Source organism: Pholcus phalangioides, unplaced genomic scaffold (genome assembly GCF_987345545.1).
Source record: "Pholcus phalangioides strain wild (caught in Gottingen) unplaced genomic scaffold, Ppha-v1.0 ptg000017l_1, whole genome shotgun sequence".
NCBI lineage: Eukaryota > Metazoa > Arthropoda > Arachnida > Araneae > Pholcidae > Pholcus > Pholcus phalangioides.
Window position 1 is genome coordinate 9,700,054 of NW_028301610.1, and position 20,593 is coordinate 9,720,646.

General features: G+C 34.3%; 1 protein-coding gene across 4 annotated transcripts in view; it reads right to left on the reverse strand.

Annotated features, from left to right (window-relative positions):
* The window catches only part of LOC149072340 (endoplasmic reticulum membrane-associated RNA degradation protein-like), a 52,664-nt gene extending 35,274 nt beyond the window's left edge, over window positions 1-17,390 (reverse strand). The window contains exons 1-7 of one of the 4 annotated variants that reach the window (XM_089246399.1): window positions 17,220-17,369; window positions 16,936-17,122; window positions 14,659-14,807; window positions 13,145-13,246; window positions 12,722-12,811; window positions 5,132-5,229; window positions 2,492-2,628 (exon numbers count right to left, since the gene is read on the reverse strand). In XM_089246399.1, coding sequence (XP_089102525.1) covers window positions 2,492-2,628; window positions 5,132-5,229; window positions 12,722-12,811; window positions 13,145-13,246; window positions 14,659-14,807; window positions 16,936-17,122 — 763 coding nt within the window. In that variant the 5' untranslated portion in view covers window positions 17,220-17,369. Of the gene's footprint in view, window positions 1-2,491; window positions 2,629-5,131; window positions 5,230-12,721; window positions 12,812-13,144; window positions 13,247-14,658; window positions 14,808-16,935; window positions 17,123-17,219 lie in introns of all 4 variants that reach the window. The other 3 variants (XM_089246400.1, XM_089246401.1, XM_089246402.1) reach the window with 3 other exon arrangements.
* Window positions 17,391-20,593: the final 3,203 nt, after the last annotated feature.

Sequence of the window (20,593 nt, forward strand, 5' to 3'; positions counted from 1 at the left end):
AGAAGAGTCAGGGCAACAACTTTTTAATTGGGTTTTGGGGCACACAGAGACTGTATAAAAGTTAATTTTTTTAGTTTAATAATTATACAACCCTTTGAAACATGAATGACATATCAGAGTACTACACGTTATTTGGAAACTTTTTCTAATTGGAAGTATACCTCTAGGATCAACGGCTTGCCAGTAAAATACCATACATTCTATTTGCTATGCACCCTGTATAAACAGGATGTTTTGAAACCCTACCATAAAAATGAGAGAGGTGATAGTAAAAGACAAACAATTTTAGCAATGGGTTACAACCCACTTATTTGGGAGATATGTGTATTACCTACTTCAGAGGTTGCCAAAATATAGCAACTTTGCTCACATCATCAGGAGCAACAGAAAAATTTCATTTTTAAAGCAATTTTTTCTTTCTTTCTTGGTGCCAGTTGCCTAAATTGCATGTAACGTGGCCAGCCAACTGACAAAATGGTCTTACTTGATGTGCACTATCACTCATCTCATTTTGGCAGTACAGTTTAAAGATACAATAGGATCTGCAAACTTTCAAGTTTTCAGTGCAGATTTAGAAGATTCTGTGTTTTCAGTAGAGCATCATAACAAAAAAGAATTGATGAAAAATAATGAAACAACATAAAAGATGTTAATTTTTGTTTGAGTCAGCATGAAAAATTTAGTCATCAACTTGGCCTCAGACAAAAATAATAGTTTTGAAACCCTATATGGCTTTCCTAAACATTCTATTATTTTTACTCTCATCTGCGATTATATTGCAACATTTTTATTGAAATCATTGGTCATTCTAGCTCAAACTAAACAAAACCTGGCACCATGATGTCATTTAACTCACACATCAAAGTAAAACCACATAAGCATATTATTTAAATCTTGTGAAAGAGAAAATAAAAATTCGTCTGAAATTATGAGTTTATTCCTGAACAATATAACAAGTGATTATGCATGCTGAAGTTTGAGATGGAATATCTATTGCTGGGAAAGATATTTTAATCCACAGAACACAGCACAATACACCAGAATAAATATCACATAGTCAGTATGCTTAAAATAAATAAATCAAACGAAAAATTTACAAACGAAATTATATTCAAATGAAATAGAATATTAAAGAATTAGCCAGAATCACCATATGAGCTTCAAACAACTAGTGGAAAGATTATGTGTTTACACAATATTTTCTTTTTTATTTACATCATTTAATACAGCCAAACTTCACTAATGTAAATTTGTAGAGATCAGGGTAATTATTCCATGTTACCCACTAAATTGAAAAATGCAATATAGGGAACTGAATCATTGAGTATTTTTGCACACGAGAAATAAAACTACCATATCCCCCTGCATTAGCCAGCATGCTGTAAAGTCTCAGAACACCAGTTTCTTGAATGTTGCAGAATGGCCCATTCCCAGTATGCCGGGAGGAGAGGGGTTTGATAAAATTCACACAATACATCCAAAAGACTGATATCAATTCATATTAAATGCTGAGTAAATAACTGAATAAGAATAAAATAATAGGTTTTCACTGTAGCAAATGTGTTTTGCCCAGAAATTTGATAACGATGATAAAAATTGAGCATTTGCTTACTGATGTAATTTAATTAGGGTCAACTCAATACGAACTACAGATACTTTATTCTATATGTTTTTCTTCATGTTTAGATACTGAAGAAATATGTTGCCACTTTTTCTTCAAACATTATGTTTTGCAGTGCAATTCTTTGATTTTTCGCTCCGTTCATTCCAGTTTTACAAACATGATCAAGGAATTGAAAAATGCTTAACAGTCTACTCATGTGTCCATTTAACTCATCTTATGAATATTATCGACTAATGAGGGATTTGATCACTTAACCTGTCTTGATTTCATGTTTCATGTTAATGTATTAATTGCCATAGTCAGGGCAGTTTTAAGAGTATCAAGGGCCCCTGGGTCAATTGATTTTTTTGAGGCCCTACCAGGTAAATTCTATAAAATTTCAACCAGGTTTCATTTTTGTGAGGTCCCTCTTTGCTTGATTCAACCAGGCCGTGCCCAGGTGGGCCTTTGCCTTAAGACGGCACTGGCCATAGTACTTTATCGTTATGTGGTGAAGAAATTATTTTTTGTTTTCCATTAACAAGGTTCAATTGTATTCAGCTTTTGAACATAAATTTAAAGTGTGGTCAAAAGAAGATGGCAAATACTTGAAGTAAAGTACTAAAATTTAATTTTATTCAGTTTCCCAAGAACATTACTGTGATCAAGGCTGCAACTAGATGCTTGGTCAGCAGGGGCAAGCATGAATTTTGGCGCTCTTTTGTAATGTTGAAGGAAAGGTAAAAAGATTAAATTTGTGCCCCCTCTGGTCTGGTGCCCACCTGCACCCTCCTAGTTGTGGCCCTGACTGTAATTGAAATCTAATGAACTGCGAAATAAAATAAAATTATAGAGATTAAAAACAAATAAAGATCTAATGTTGTCAACCTGGAAACACATCATAAATTCCAATGCTATGTTTGACGGATACATATGGACGAAAAGGAATTTCACCAAATTTGATACCACTGGATTCTAATTTTTTTCCGAGACTCACTGCTAAACAAATCAGAAAAAAACCATACCTAAGAAAGAAAAAGAATACATGAAAAAAAGTGTATGAAACAAATTAAACTAAAAATTTTATTATGAAAGGTAGCATACTTTTATCAACAGGAGCATTAAAATATACACAAGTTAGGCCTACTTCTTCTAAAAAAAAATGTCTGTATTTTTAATACAGACAGCAATTAGAATGCACTCCAGTTCAGCAAATATATAAAAAAATAATTAGACATTTTAGCAACTTGGATGACTAAAAAGTTCGTATGAAAAAAAATGTGCTACTCAAACTAGGATCTACAGTTGATTGCCAATTCATAATGGTAGCGTTCTCCATTTCTTTTTTTTTTCTTCTTAGACCTGGACTACAGTGCACTTAATTAAATTAGATGAGAATATATTTTTAATTTTAACAAAAATTTTGAGTTGAATACCGGTTTCTAAATTTGACCTAAACACAAATATATAGATAAATACAGGAACTTGTGAAAATTGAAAATGAGATGTTCACTGATCGAAATCTGTCCTAATCATAAAAAAATTGAAATCATGTTTGCAAGATGGTTTTAAAACGAAGCAAATCAGAAATTTCATTGAATTTTTCAAAATTTTAATTGGAAAAATGCAAAAGCAGATAAGTGATAGGAAAAAACTTAGTCACACAATAAACCAATAACTTTAGAAATGTTATGTGACACTTGGAAAATACGTCTTTAAACATGGTAATAAAAATATGGGAATTTCTGCTTATAGAATAAAAAAAAAATATTTTTAGGGAAATGAAAGTTAGTAAAGTAAAAAAAGCTGACTTGTTTGATGCAACTCAAAAGAATAAAAAAAATGTGTAGCTAAAGTGAAGTATGTATAGCCAAATCCTGCTATAATAAACTCCAAACAACTGAAGAAATCACTTCGTTATAACAAAATTTCCTTATAAAGAAATTTCCAGTTTTACCAATATTTTAACATTGGTTAAAAAAAGTTCATTGTAGTAGAATTTGATTCTAAGGAAAAATTACTTATTTATGTTTATTACTTATTCTAGATAATAAAAAGAATGATGCTAAATTCAAAAAATAACTCAAAGCACCTCAAATCAATTAGGCTTTGAATTTATTTTGGATAAGTTTTACTTACTTAACATATTTGAGGCAAATAACCTGAATTAAAAAAACTTTTTTTACAAATATTGTGGAAACCGAGGAATACAATTGTTGAGGAAACAACAGCTTCCTCTAAAGTATACGGGTGCAATGCTTGAAAAAAATGCTTCAAAAATTTTGCATTCAAAAGCACATGCAAATTCCAAAGTGTTTCTCATACCAGTAGGCTGGTAACTGACACATTTTGGGAATAAATGTTCTGAAACCATGAATGTTTCTGGAAAATGCTTTGAATGAATGTTCTGTAAAGACAGCTACATCTACATCTTGAAAATTTGAGAATGCCTAATCTGTTTTCCATGGGATCCCTACTATTCGGATTTGAAATTTCCACTTAGTCAGATTTTTCAAAAATGTTAAAAGAGTAGATGACGACATGGATTATTTTGGTGCCACATTGTTTTTATTTACTCCAACATCTTCAGAATTGATCTCAAGTTTTTCTTTAATCAAAACCTTTTTCCTTTCAAGGCCACTTATTTTAAAACAGAAGAAATATGAAACATTCCTTAACACATAGCACTGGCTACCTATAGATTTTATTTCTTTTTCCTGCATCATATTGATTAAAATTTTTCCTCTACATGCCATAAAAGAACAAGCCTTCTTCCCCAACAGTTCGGCAAGTTCTGAAACCAATTTTATGGGATTCAAATTCTGAAAACAATTTTACAGGATCATTTTTGGAAAGTTCTGTAGCCTACTCTGTTGACTTTCAAAAACTTGTTTTTGGATTCGTTGTAATGGATTTTTCATTTCGTAATAGAATTTACAATAAATTTTGTTTCTATGTAAACTTACAATGAGATTTTCACTATAACAGTATTCGTTAAAACAGGATTCAACTGTACATGTAAATTATAAATTAATCATTATCTCTCTCCAAAATGCATGCTCAAAATACAACATCAGAAAGTGTATGGACCCTCTACCTAGTTTACTACTAAAAAAATGACATAACACTCAGTGACACTTTATTTCAAAGTAAAATTCAATTATGGATATACAGTCAAACCTTCCTATAGTGAACTCTCGGTCATAATGAACTTTTTCAGTGGTCCCAACTGAACACCTATTTAACACATCATGCTTACACTGATATATTAGAATTTTCGTAATACAGTGAAACCTGTCCAAGACAGACATTCTATGAGACGGAAACCTGTCTTGAACATATCCTTTGATGTGCACCTTTTTGAAAAACAGAAACCTGTCTAAAACAAAAAACTATTTCAGTTCCCTGATGTTCCTTTTTATGCAGGTTCCACTGTATTTTCAAGTAATTTGTGCACCTGGAACTAACACACATGGCTTTATAAGTAACAGAATATAAAATATTTAACTTTTTTTTAAATATACACACTTTCTATCTAGTTCTGATGGTGAAACAAAACCATGCCATAAGATATTTCTTATATTTAAAGCTGCAGGTGTTCCTATGACTGCAGTTAGCAAATTTACCTGAAAAAGCAACAAATACATATATATTATGTATATTACACTTCAAAAAAATATTTAGGTTCTAATCACATTTAAGTTCATGAAGTAGCAAGATTTTAAAGATATATACATTATGCATGTATATTTCACATTACACAGATGTGACCAAGTTGGTTTGGACAGTAAAAACAACTGCTATATATGTTTGTAATAACCAGCTTTTATCGTCAAAATGTAAGTTAAATGTGATAATGAGATGACTCCTCCACGAGTTTCAAAATAAAAGCAGTAATTTTATGGTGACTGAAACTTCATGAAATTAGAAGGAAAAATTTTTCTTTTTGCATTCACAAGACAATTAAAAATTTCTTTTTTTTAGAAACTTCATATTAGTTTGTTTCACTAGTTAATATTTCCGAATTTGAAGATAAGAAGACAGATTGGTTATCCAGTGATCAAACTTAGACAACTGATGATGCTAACAACTAGCATTGGAGAAATGTTGAAAAAAAATGAACTTGTATGCAGATGACTTCCCAACTCTGCGACGAATACTCTTTTAACTTATGGCAACAGTGAAAACTAATCAAACAAAAAATTGGTCTGAAAAGTGGTATGGCACAGTAGGACAATTACTGCAAACTGCGCATTTGCGCTTTGACAAACACAATTCAGTGGATGCTGTTACATGAAAGACATTGAATTGTTTGTGCATACTGAGTTAAGCCATTTCCCTAACCAGGTTTTTGTTTCGTCCCAGCACTATCAGTGCAGAACTGCCTATATAATCACAACTGAATACTTCATAGAATTTTTCCATGTTAACTGTTCATGGAGCGAAAGTTTCTTTAGAGTTCTCACGACACAGGGTGAAAACTTTTTTGTCCATTTCAGCTCAAATAACTTGTAAACTATTGATTGCAGGAACATACTTTTAATTGGAAAAACATTCAGATAACGTGCTCATTTTAGATATCATAGAGCGGGTTATTTTGTGACTATGGAAAAACTGTGACAAACTGATTTTTAAAATTCAAAAATTTGGTACAAGAGGAGGTTTTTAAAATCAACTTCTTCAACTACATGTAGAGTGAATAACGAGTGATAAGTAATGATAAGTGTTAACAGATAAGCACAGTGTTAGGCACCATTTTTTAAAAGATTTAGTTAACACTGACAATAGCTGATTGAGACACTTTGTGCATCTGCATCTAACTTCAACTTGCTGGAGATCACCAAATGTTTCTTGCACCATGTGAGTATTAATTTTACCTGCTAAAATTACTGACAATTACATTTCTAGCTTATTTCTGAAAATCCATTCATCATTAGAGGTACTACAGGTACTTGAGTAAAAAACTCTCCTAACAGTGGGGTAGCTTTGTGATAAATGTTTTTCAAACAATTGACAATTTTGAACATTTTTCATTGCAGTGACAAGTGCATATTTGTGGAAAGTAATGTTTCTGAGAATGTTTTTTCGTAGTGGTGAATTAATTATATGAGCGTGACCTCTATCCAGGACAGCTGACTAAAATCAATGCAGATGCTGATGAGTTCACTGTCAACTGCAAGGCAAAAAGGGGGTATGCAGTGAGCTTGGCCTGCTCAGAAAGATGAAATCATTTTTTTCAGCCAGAGAACTTGTTACGACCATTAAAACTCCAACACAAATGAGGTGTTGAGAAATCTTCCAGATTCCTGATTTAGAAGGAACGTGGATGAACATTTTATATATTCAACATAGATACATCCTCCGTTTGTGCATAATTTTTTTCTCCTTCCCTTTTAAATGCATTTTATGTTCTTTATTGAAGTTAATTGGAGTACCTATTTTTCCTTTTGAACCTTTAAAAAATAAAATTTTATTCAGATAATGTGTGTTTAATTTTACGTTTTTTTAAATTCCTAGATGAAAAAGGAGGGGAAAAAGTAGGTAATTAGGCGAAAAACTTAAGATAGATTGCTTGTGGTATCTTTCTAGTAGTAGTATTGCAAGGAAATATGTGTGATAAAAAATTTTGAATGAGTTTCCTGTGTGAAACAAGACTGTCACAAAGTTACCCTGCCTTACAGGGTAAAATTGTGACAAAAAAAGAAATTAATCGTGACTTATGCATCAACTTTAAAAATTTGGTTTTGTTCTATAATTGTAACTGAGATATAGAAGTATCCTATTCCATAAAAATTGTTTCGCATTTAAAAACCTATTTCAATATACCAAAAAAAATTGCATAAACCAAAAACTTATCACAAATTAACCCCATTTTATGGCACATCTTTTTTTTTACTAGGGGCTGGATGCGTACTATGATACAAAATTTAATTTGTTACACTGTGTCCCTGTTCTCTAACTTCCAATTAGAAAGTTGATAGACTGTCTCTCTACTGAGCCTAACAAAAGACATGTGTCTAAATGCATTATGCGACAAGATATTACTCATTGAAAGTTAAGAGGGCTTCTCAGAATTTAGAAAAGCTGATAAACTTCAACTTTAAATAATCTTTTGGATTTGTCCCTCAACATGTTATTATTTCCCTCACTTTTTAACGATTTTCGAACTCAAATATATTGGCTAATACTGGACTTCGAAACCTAAAAATTTTTCGGTTGGACTTGGCCAAGACAAGGCAACAACTTTCTGATTGAAAGTTAGAGGACAGAGAGATCATAAAAAAAATAAAATTTTGTATTTCAGTACATATACAATCCGGTTAGGAGGAGGAGGAGTACATATATAGAACCTATTAAAAGAAATGACATACTGTATCTGAAATGGGCAACTTATTTGACTACTTTTCTAACTGAAAGTATGTTTCTGTAACCAATGGTTCACAAGTTATTTCAGCTGAGACACACTCAAGTTTTCACCTTGTATAATCAGTGGTAAAAAAAAGAAAGACTGTGGAGGTCTCAGTTTAAATCCTAGTTCAAGCATGAATGTCTACTATAACACTGACAAGTTCCCTAAATGAATCATATGGATCTCTTGAAGATGAACATAATACAGAAAAACCCCTCTAAACGGACACCCAAAGATGCAGTCGCCCCTCTTTTACAGCCGAATAATAATTTCCCCTTATATAATAAAAGTATGCATTTCAAACCTTTGATTAATGGTCACCCTTCTTTAACGGACAATTTTTTTTTGTCCCGAGGGTGACTGCAAAACAGAGGTTCTGATAATCATATATATACACTATATACCAATAAGTATTTGGACACCTATGCAAATGACGATATCTGCAGTCCTGAGATACGTCACGCCCTCCGCCGGTATATATCGTGTGTAGGAAACAACATCGGCATTAGTCGCATGCAAGATGCCGCGCAGTTCGGAGCTCTCTGATTTCGAGAAAGGTATAATTATCGGGTATCACAAAAATGACCGATCCTTAAAGGACATATCTAGCAAGCTGAAGTACCCAAAATCGACAGTGGCCTATGTGATTAAGAAGTGGAAGGTGAGCTGTGATTGTCGGAATTTGCCCCGAGTCTGCAGACCAACGAAACTGGGAGATAGAGACCGACGGGTGCTGTCCAGAGAAATTCGGAAGAACCGCACCCAACCGATGGCCCTCATCCGCGAGGAGTTTCAACAGGCATCCGGGAGTATTGTTTCAATGAATACCATCCATAAGGAAGCACATCTGATTGGTTTTCATGGTCGTGCTGCTGCCCATAAGCCTTTGATCACAAAGTCCAACCGCGTTGCTCGGTTAATGTTGTGCAAAGCACATCGAAATTGGACTGTAGATCAGTGGAAGCGGGTTCTTTGGAGCGACGAATCAAGGTTCACCCTCTACCGTTCGGATGGCAGGGGCTGGGTCTGGCGTCTGCCTGGAGAACGTCTCCTGCCAGAATGCATTGTGCCAACATTCAAGTTCGGCGGAGGTGGAATTATGGTCTGGGGGTGTTTCTCCTGGTATGGACTGGGACCCTTGGTCCCCATTCATGGCAAGCTCAACGCCGATGCCTACTGCACTATTTTGGATGACAATGTGCTTCCTACGTTGTGGCAGTTTTACGGGGTGGACCCCTGTTACTTCCTGGACGACAATGCCAGCTGTCATACTGCGAGGTTAACCAAGGCTTGGTATGGTGCCAATGGGGTTCATCGAATGGACTGGCCTGCCCAGAGCCCAGACCTGAAAGCCATCGAGAACCTCTGGGACGAGTTGGATCGCCGAATTAAGGGGTGCCCTACCCGTCCAAAATCTGTGAAGGAACTGACATGTCTTCTCCAAGCCGAGTGGAAGAAAATACCACTAGCCGTCACACAAGGACTTGTGTAAGTATGCCCCGGAGGGTTCACGCTGTAATTGCCTCTCGTGGAGGCTCTACCAACTATTGATTTTGAATAAAGTTAGTTTTTCTTTTCTATCACAGGTGTCCAAATACTTATTGGTAGATAGTGTATAAACATTATTTATTTGAATTATTTAGCAATTTTAACCCACCAAGTTTTGTTATTTTTATGAAAAAGAACAAATATTTGTTTTTTTATCTGATTTTACCTGAAATCCTCTTCCTTTAAAAAGTAGACTTACCCTAACTGACTGAATTAATTCACATAAATTTGTTAATCCTTAAACAGAATATTGTCTACAATTGCATTGTAATAAATTGTGGATTTTGCATTGGAATATATATTTAACATTGTTTATTTTCACAAAATTACTTACAAGGAAAGGGTCCCAAGGTGTCGTCCTAAAAAGTATGAAAAAATTCATGTATATTCATCACACCCAGAAACAGACAAAAACCAAAAAAATAGTGGAGGAGTGCAATTAATAAAGCTGCAAAAAATTAATAAAAATTACAGCTCATTGCCTCTGGTGCTTTTTGGCTAGATCTATGAAAAAATTCTTTTAACACTCTATCTTTCCTTTTTCCTCTCTTTTTCTCCTTTTCCCCCTCCTTTTTCTTTTTCCCTCTCATCCTCTTTCTCCAGCTTTTCTCTTCTAGAAACAAGTTTATCTTCCTTTTTTTGTCTGTGCTTTACTGTGGTAAATAGCTGTATGTAATCAATGATCATATGTTGTTTGAATAACATTACTCTAAGACTGTGGGGGTTGCGAGATTTTTAAAGTCATTCTTGGCCTCTATTGGCATTCCAAATATTAACATAAATTTTTTTTGAGTGACCCATAATAATTCCGACAGAATTTTTTAAATTTTTGTGCATATTTAAATGAATAGAATCAGTGGCAATTTTTTCAAAACTTTTTGAAGACGTCACCTTGGGACACTTTCCTTGTTAGATTGTTTTCTTTTTCACAAAAATGAGAAACATGTTCACAAAATCGAACCCTGTGAAAAAAAAATCTAGAAAGATCCCTAATTGTATAGAGTTGCTGAACAATTTAGCAGCACTCCATGCATAGTCAAAAAACTTACTTTATTAAATAGCAAACTAATTCAAAAAGTTACACAAATTACCATTAGTTATGCTAACCTACAGGAACATTTATACAACTGTGGCTATCAGGGTTGAAGTTTCTTCCATGACATTGGAAGAAACTACTACTAAACCACACATGTATCTCGTCCATATTCCTCTGCGGAACTTATAACGAATTGGTACATGTTGGAATGTGTGTGCCCGTGTTGTGAACCTAACGTGAAGCTTGCTTCTTTGTAATGCTTGTTATAGTGCTGCCATCTACCACATTCTTTTTTTCAAACTATGAGTGAAGTGTAATGCTTGAAGATTTCGCCATTGTAGGCCTGTTGCACTCTGCAGTGAGACTTTTTAATGGGGAGATCGGATTGCATTTGCACCTTGAAGTTGGGAACCACACAAAACCAACTTCAGCCGACCACCACTGCGGCGAGGGTGGGGTACGCATTGGAAGAAACTAAAAAAAAGGGAAGAAAGGGCAGTCAACATATTGCAAAAACTCTTTCTGCTGGGGTGGTTATCTCTATGGTTTTTCCTATCATGGCACAAACTTGCCCTTCCTGCAGAAAACTGTAGATGATGCTGGAAATTTAAAAATATTGTAATTTCTTGGAATAACACTTATAAAGTTTTAAAAGTTAACTTTTTCTTGCGTTTAATTCAAAGCAGCAGCTGATTTAATAACTTTTTTTTTTGCTAATCATAAAACATTTTTCATTCTTTATTTTTAGTTGGCCCATTTTGATTACTATAATATTCTCATAAAGCAGTGTTTTCAACAGTAGTCTGTATTTTACCAAAGAGGTTACTGGAATTGATCAGTTGGGCAGGAAAGTGGCTAGTAATATAGGAGGTTAGTATAAGAAAAAGGGAAATAGTTTTTTTAGGAGGGTTAGCAGTACAAAAGCATTTAACTTTGGTCTACAGCAGGTTTTTGTTCTCCTACAATCTGTTCCCTTTATGTATCAACTAGGGCTGGTTTGTTTAATCGACCAATGGTTAATCTCAGTTTAAAATTTTAGTTGAGTTAATTGACTTGATCAATTTGATTAAAATTTGATTAAAGTGTGCAGAAAAAGTTTGTAATTTAACTTGATTTAATTTGATGAAACCAATTTTTGCTGTCTTAAAAATCATGTTCCTATACATTTCCCCCCAAAAACAACACTTACACTCATATATTTTCTCACTTCACATTAAACTCAAATTTTCCTTAGTTAAAATTCCAAACTTCCAATTGGAGATCTCAGCTCTTACAGAGCCATACCCTTTATGGAACAAACAAGGGCAAATTTATAAGACACCCATTACTTCCTACAAAATCCCATTATAGTCAGTCAGACATAACATTTCAGATGAGTGACCAAATTCAAAAATATTTGAATCAATATATTAATCAAATTTTTTGGCATTAGGGAATACATGTCAATTTAATGAAAATTGGTGCTGCAGAAATTTCAGTTTCAAATTGAGTTTGATGGGCGTTTCAGAAGACAAGACCAAAATTTATTGTCTCCATTATGATAACAACAGTTTTTGTGAATTCCATATATATTTTTGCAGACATTTTTTTTTCATCCACTTCATTGGGCAGTTTGCTTTTTGTGGTCTTTGTATTTGGAAGCATCAGCTCATCTCCCAACATACTATACTATATGACAAGAATTTCTAAGAAAATAAGAAATATCATAAAGATTGAAAGTAGTTACGAAATCAATGACTAATCTAAAAAAACTGATTTAAATGAGACAAGATCCAAGTGAAGAAATTCCAAAATTTGGAAAATAATTTTCAATATCTTAAATTGCTTCATGAGGGCAGCCTTTGTGTGTGATTCCTTTTAATTTATCTTTATATTTGTTTAAATCTAACGAATAGGTGTATGAAATGAATAAAAATATTTTTATAGCGGCAGTTAATATTGCATAATTATGAAAAATATTCTATTAAAATTTGATTAATTGGTCGATTAACCAATCAAAAATTTTTGATTAACCAGTTAAAAATTTTAATAGATTCTCAGCCCTAGTATCAACCCTGTTAAAAAAAAGATCTTATTTGGCAATTCTAGACTAACTTAAAACACCACTGAAATGAAACATACTCACAACATTTCCACCAAACATTTCCTCCAGTTCTGAAGTTAATAGCAAGTCTTTCAACAAAAAAGGCACAGGGTCTTTTTTCAACAAATAAACCTTCAACATGGAAAAAAATTGTACTGCAAATTATATGAACAAACCAATCAATTCTATTTAGTTGTGAAATTTCATTAACAGACACATTGTTTTTCAGTAATCAACAAGGCTGAAAAAATTGGGGTGGGGGGGGGGACACACAACCAAGGTACTAGCCAAATTTCTTAGGAAGCCAAGCACAATGAAAAAAATGTACTTTCTGAGCTCACTGGTATGTTAACACATTTGAATAATCGTATAAAAATCATCAAAGATGATCAGAATCATATGATAAAATCTTGATAGAATGAAAGGTTGGGGAAAAACACTCTTGTACACATGAAAAGTACTCACATTGCCTAATGATCTTTCAATGCAAGCAGTAAGAATCAGACAGCCCAGAATATTTGACATTGGATTCTCTTCCAATAAGGTTTCAAATACAGAGAAGAAAACCTGTAAAAAAACACCAAAAAAGCAAATAACATAACAGGCGTCAAAAGCCCTTTGGCGTCCTATCATATACTTGGGGTATTTTAATATTTATAAAAACACATACTGAAATATACCCAAAAGTATATGCTCTATTCAATGAATGTGATCAGGAGTGAGTCATCACAGCTGATATTGACTTTATCTAAGCCTTCATCTTGCCAAAAGACTTTTACTATTTTGGATGTTAACAGCGACCGTTTATGTGTGTATGGTCCATTTTGTCCACAGTCGATCTGTAAACTTGTGATGAGTAAGATGCATATACACTTTAGTGAGTAAACTTGAGATATTTTATTTCACCTTATTTTCATCAGGTACCAGCCCCACCTATCGGCTGTTTTTCGGATTATTTTTTTTCTGGTCTTAAAAAAAATCTCCTAGCGATGCTAACCCTGTAAACCATTTTTTATTTCGGTTATTTTTCTGGTTTTCATTCATTTTTAAAGTTTCTACTGACTTTTTGCCCACCCTGTATATTAAATATGAATTATTCTACTTTATGTCTATGCTTCTTACGACACAGGCTAACTTATATGGAGGAAATATATAGAAAAATAATTTTTTCTTCACATGGCCTCTGATTTTTTGTGAGGTTCTGTTCTCAAAGCAGGGGTTTTCTTTCCTGCACGAAAGAATAAAACAACTTTCCATTGTTCTTTCAAAAAAAAGTAATAATAATGATGTGACCATTTTTTGTTGATAAATTTTGAAATTTAAGTTTAGAAAAAAAATTTAAGTAGCGTATCATTTGGGTTCTGATTAGTATGTTCACAAAATATTATGAAAACTGAAGATTTGTATTGAGACCATACATACAAGGTGATTCCATAACTCCACTTGCTGCATTTTACTGGCGAACCATTGGTCCTGGAGGCATACATTTTATTAAAAAAAATATCCAAATAACATGTAGAACTTGGAAACGTCATTCATGTTACAAAGGGTTGAATAGTTATTAAAATACAAAAACTAACTTTTCATACCGATACCGTCCTCAAAAACCTGATTAGAAAGTTGTTGCCCTGTCTCCCCTGAGGCCAAAAAAAAAATAAATAAATAAATAATAAATTCCAGGGGAAACAACTTTCTAATTGAGTTTTTGAGGACAGGGTGCCCATATAAAAAGTTAATTTTTTTAGTTTAATAACTATACAACCCTTTGCAACATATCTGAGTTATACATGTTATTTGAATACTTTTTTCAATAGAAAGTATGCCTCTAGGATTAATGGTTCACCTGTAAAATGTGCAAGGGGAATTATGGAATCGATCTGTATACAGAGAGTGACAATCAAAATTAAATATATGTGGTTTATATATATATAAAATATACTTTATTTTATTTTTATATAAGAGCAAAAAAAAAAGTTCACCTTTTCATTATGAGTCCACTTCAGAAGATGATCAAAATTGCTTCTGAACATATCTAGAGAAAATTTTCTGTATATAGACATCACACAATCCATACATGCTCCTAATTTTGGAATCAAATCAGCATAATCTTCACATCTTGAGAAAGATGCTAAAGAAAATATATTGGTAAATAAGCTTTTATAACTATGATATGTACGTAATACACTTGTATACACCCATTATAACAAATGAGAAATAGACACAGAGCATAACATAGGTCTTCATAGTTTTTGCTAAAAACTCTTTTTGTCTTTAAAACAAGGGTACTCAACCTTTAGGAGAGTGCTGGCTTAATTGGTTTGGGAAAGTGCCATGTGAAAACGTGTTATGGCCTTTTAAGTGATCTGCAAATATGCCCAGATCACTTAAGTGATTTGTAAATGTGCTGCGGGCTGCTTGAGTGATCTGGAACTTTGGCATGGGTTGCTCAAGTGATCTGTAAATATACTGAGGGTTACTTAAGTGATCTGGGAATGTACTGCCAGCCACTTAACTGATATAAACCTGCAGTATGGGTCATTCAAATGATCTGTGAATATGCTTTGGGTTCCTTAAGTTATCTGGAAATGTGTCGCTTAGTACATTTTCACAAAATTAGGTTTGAGGTCACGAGTCACATTTGGCCCAAGGTCCATGGGTTGGACATGTATGCTTTAAGACATAAATGATAATTTTGTTCACTCAAAGTACCATCATTTCCAGCGTATTATCCATGGATTATATAATACAGTAAAATTCTTCTTTTGCAAACACTGGTGGGACAAAAAAAAAAGTCTTTAAAAGAGGGGAGACCGTTAAGCAGGGGTTTAAAGTGCATACTTTAAATAGACCAGAGAAATTATTAATTGGCCACAAAAGAAGGGTTTCAATGTACAGGGTGTTTCAAAAAGAATCACCTTATTTGAAATGCATATATTATGAAAAATATTGAACATAGACACTTACGGTTAATTTTATACTACATGGCTAATCGTAAAGTTTTTTTGCAAACCAAATTAAAGGTGCTCAATATGTCCACCTTGGGATGCACGACATATGCCTATACGGTAGTCAAATTCGTCCCACACTTTTGCGAGCATGTTTGAATCCACTGCTTCCACGGCTGCTGTTATGCGTATCTTCAGTTCGGCTAATGTAGCTGGAAGGGGAGGCACATAAACATAGTTTTTTATAAACACCCACAAGAAGAAATCACATTATTTCAAATCAATTATTGTGAGGTCTGGCAATCTTGGACACCACTGATGTTTAACTGAATCATCTGGTCCCATACGGCCTGTAGTGGTGCCCAGTCCTGCTGGAAAATGAAGTTATCTGAATCTGTTTCTAACTGTGGGAAAAGCCAATCTTGACAAACACTGAAGTGGCGGCTGAAGGAAGAGCATTAGCAACTGCGTGAAACTTGAGATTTCCCTCTTTCTACCTATGCATTATTCAATCAAAATGGATTAAAAGCTGAATAGATATGATTTTTTTAAATCGGATGATTCTTTTTGAAACACCCTGCATATAAATACTAGGTATATTATAACTAGAGCCTGGAAGTTCAAGCAAAATGCCATAAATGCCTTTTTTTGCCTATTTTCAAACTGTTTTGATAAAAATGAATTTTTGAAATTTTCTTATGATAAATGCCTATTTTAAAATATTTTTAAGTTTATTAGTGAATTTCAGAGGCCATAATCTGTAAAACTTGGATATTTTGAGCATTGAGAATTGCTCTTTTTAAAATTTTCCTACTTTTCCTAAAGCATATTTTAGTGCCATCTTTAGTGCCTTTTTGCCTGCCTATTTTAACCATCTTTAGTGCCTAAACTTCCGGGCTCTAACATATAACCTGTGGATTTATACATCAGAAAAACATCTGAATGTCTTAGTGCAGATTTTAGACTGATTAGCTTATTTCTTACAATCAGAAGTGTCGACATGAAGAAAACTTTGAGGGGGGCTGAAAGTTGTCAGTGGTCATTTATAAACAGGACTACTCAAACCTGCATGCAAAAGGGGAGGATTGCATTGCATTTTGTATGTGCATAAAGTAGTGGGGGGGGGCCTCAACCACTTTAAATTTTTTTGAGGGACTCAAATAGTCTCAGCCCCCAGGTTCTGGCACCTATGCTTACAATGATTGAAAAAATGGCATTCATTGAGAAGATTCCTATCTCCTATATATTTAGTTACTTACACTGAGTATTGTATTATACATACATTTAATGGTAAAGAAAATAAATACTTGCTTGTTAAACTTAAAAACTGGTCCATTTTTTCCCAATCTAAACAATTTTCACATGTTAGTATATCTATATCTTCAGTGATGCATTTTGAAGAGGTAAGTACACAAACCATATTGTATACAGAAGGCGAGAGATATGTGTTGGTATTTTCCAAGGTTTTCATCAAAGTCTTCTTCCACGTTTCATCCATCTATGATTGTTTGGAACAAAATTAACATGAGAAAACAAACAAGAAAATTCGGATTGGCCAGTCAAACAAATGAATATGAATAAAAAATATTTCTTACGAATTGTTTAGTTTTTTAATTTGTTCCCCCATATCTAAAACTTGAATTATGTGATTGAAATATATCGCGATTAAAATTTTCAAGATTCAAGCAAAACAATAAACATGGACGGCGTTGACTACACTTCTTCTCCTTCAGTTATACAGGGCTTTATGCCTGAGGATCATCCCCTGTTTGAGAAAGAAGAAATACCAAAGGCACACAAAAATGTCTTCTAGAACTTTATACTTGCAGAAAGTGAACATATACAAGGAAACCATAGATATCCGAACATTCTCCCATCTCCTCTTCTTGAGAAAGATAGAAAAATCAACAACAAAACAAAAAAAAACACAACAAAACACCAGACAAAAACGCAGATGGAGATGTTATATGAGATGGAAAAGTCTTCAGGCTCAGGGGACGATGCTAAGCTTTCCAATTCCAACTATACAGGGTTCTCAAATGCTAAGCTTTGACTAAACAACTCGCATTGGGATTGCGGTTGAATTATGCAGGGCTATCAGCTGCAATGACCATTCCGTGACTGAGAGAATCGAAAAAAAAAAAAAAAAATACCGTAGGAACTTACTACCGAATCAGGCTGACCATATTTCCTCGAGAGACATATGGGAAATTGGGATTCCAAATACGGGAAAATACGGGATATCGCCAGTTATCACCAAAAATGACGCTAAAAGTAAACAAAGTTCTCAAATATTGCTGAAAATACGGGAAATGAAGCTTTACTGCAAATTGCAGTGAATTAAAATGGATTCAACGAAAATGTGGGAGATTAATATTCTTATTTATAGTCGTAATTATCATATATAATATATAATAGTATGACTTGAAAAAGAATTTCAATCTTTGACTGCAATGAATAATAAAAATTCAAGTAGGCTTCGTATAAAAAACGGGAAAAACCGAGACACTGCCAGAAAAAAAAAAAAAAAAAAAACCGGTACTGCCCATGGATAATGCAATGAATTATTTTTCCAAATCTCAAAAAAATTTTAAAAAGTAGCAAGTTTTTTTTTTAGTCCCGTTTTTGAATTAATTTAAAAAATGAAGCCAAAATTGAATATTAGCCGTAGAAGAAAAAATTAAATAATAAGTAAAAGAATTCATAGAAATTAATTATTGGATAATTAATGTAATCAATTACAGAAAAAAAACCCCAGAATTTTCTAACAGATAAAAACCTATTATCCAAGGGGTGAGTGAAGTTAAGTGGCATTGCTCTGTGGGTGCAGGAATAAAAAAAGGTTTTTGGTCACCCCTCTTTAACGTCCAAATAATAATTTCCCCTTGCATAATAAAAGTATGCATTAAAACCTCTCCCCCCCCCCATTAATGGCCATCCCTCTTTTACGGATGAATTTTTTTGTCCCGCCAGTGTCCGCAAAAGAGTGGTTTTACTGTATTCATCTAAGACAGTGGTTCTCAAACTGTGCGTCGTGGCTCCTAGGGGCGTTGCAGTGAGTTGGTAATATCGATGCGTACCTGTTCCGTGGTTTGTTAAAATATTCTGGAGAGCTTTGGATAAACTTTGAACAGAGCAAAGAAGCCGCGGGCGTAGAAGTTTGAGAAACCCTGCTCTGAGGAATTAACCCCTTTGCGATCACGGACGAAATATTTCGTTCAAACGCCAGTGGATTACATTCAATCCAATTCTCTCTCTGTGTTTTCTTTCTTCTCTCCTTACCATAGCGAAGCTTTATTGTAACCTTATACTCCTGTTGGTGATTTCAGCTCCCCCCCCCCCACACATATGTGTCTTTCTACTATATACATGTAAGAGGTAAAGAGAACACGTAAGGGTGAGGGTGAAAAGAGAAATCAAATGTATACTTTTTTTTAATCTACTTATGTACTATATAGGGTTTTTTTTTGTTTTTTTTCTGTTTATTTTTTCTTCCTTTTTCTGCTATTTTTCTTTCCCTTTCTTTTTTCTAACGTGAGGTTAGGTTAGAACAAGGTTACCATAATTTATCACCGATTCGTCAAATAGAGCCAACCCAAATTTGTTGCCAAAAGCGTGTGTCTGAAGGGTTTAAACTGCACTTACTGGAAAATCATGAAGGTAAATTGGGTCCAAAATGTGTTTATGGAAACTGTTGGTCCCGATCTGATTGGCCACAAAAAAAGGAGGCTGACAGGTATTTACTGCATGGGTCTTACACGAAGAAGGCTGAAAGGCTCTAACCCGGTGACCCGGACTGAATCTTCTTTACTGTCTACACTATAAATTCACTCTGAAGAAATACATTAATAAAAATTTTAAATAATAATGATTAGTGACGTCTTAACGGGTGAGCCGATGGGTCCGACCCGACCATGGCCGTAGCCAGAAATGTATTTTAGAGGGGACAACTGTCTTTTCAGGGGGAGACCAAAGTGATAAAACAATAGACTTATGCATATGATTCAATATATATCAGTCATTTTCTAACACTGGAGCGCTACGGAGTTGCACCCGGTCTAGGGCCCTGAGCCAAACAGAGGGTCCATAAACATTGAAGATTTTGTTTTTCTTCCTGAATGTTTCTTTACATTTTTGTTTTTTTGTTCAAAATTTTATTTAATTTTGTTGATGGTAGTTCTTTTCAATCATTTTTAACGGTGGAAAGGCAGTATTTTTTTGCAGACGTAAAAAGTTGCAAACGGGCTTCAAAAATTTTCAGGTTTGATCATTTTTGTCGCACCACGGTCATTTTCTGCACACTAGGGCTAATTAGACCGGGACCTACAATTTATTGCCGATTCCGAACGGCAGGCTTGTTTTTCATACTCATCGAGAGGTTGGTGCGCTAACACCTCGATGGGGGACTCCCTGCGGTAGCAATTTTCGCTGCGGTCAAGTCGCCTTTTTTTGTTGTACCCCTGTGTCAGGAAAGTTTTCTGACAAGGACGAACTGGGTATCGAACTCGCGACACCTCTAAACATCCTTTGGTACTTTAGGCGAGCATCTTATCGACCGGGCTACCGCGCCCAATTTTCAGGTTTGGAGCCCTTGAACGTGTTAAAATAATCGTGATTAGGAAAACCATTTTTTCGCGGAAATAGCATGAATTCGGAATTGACAATCCTTGACCAGTTCGAATATTCATATTTTTCATTAACTTCCATTTATTAAGGCAAGGGTGCTCAACCTTTAGGAAATTGTGGGCCACTTCATTGATTTGAAAACGTGTCGCGAGCCACTTAAGTGACCTGTAAATGTGTCGCAGATCACTTAAGTTATCTGGGAATATGCTGGGACCACTTAAGTCATGTGGAAATGGGACGTGGGCTACTTGAGTAATTAAAAAACATGCCGTGGGTCAATTGAGTGATCTAGAACTGTGGCACGGGCAACTTGAGTGATGCGGAACTGCACCGCTGGCCGCTT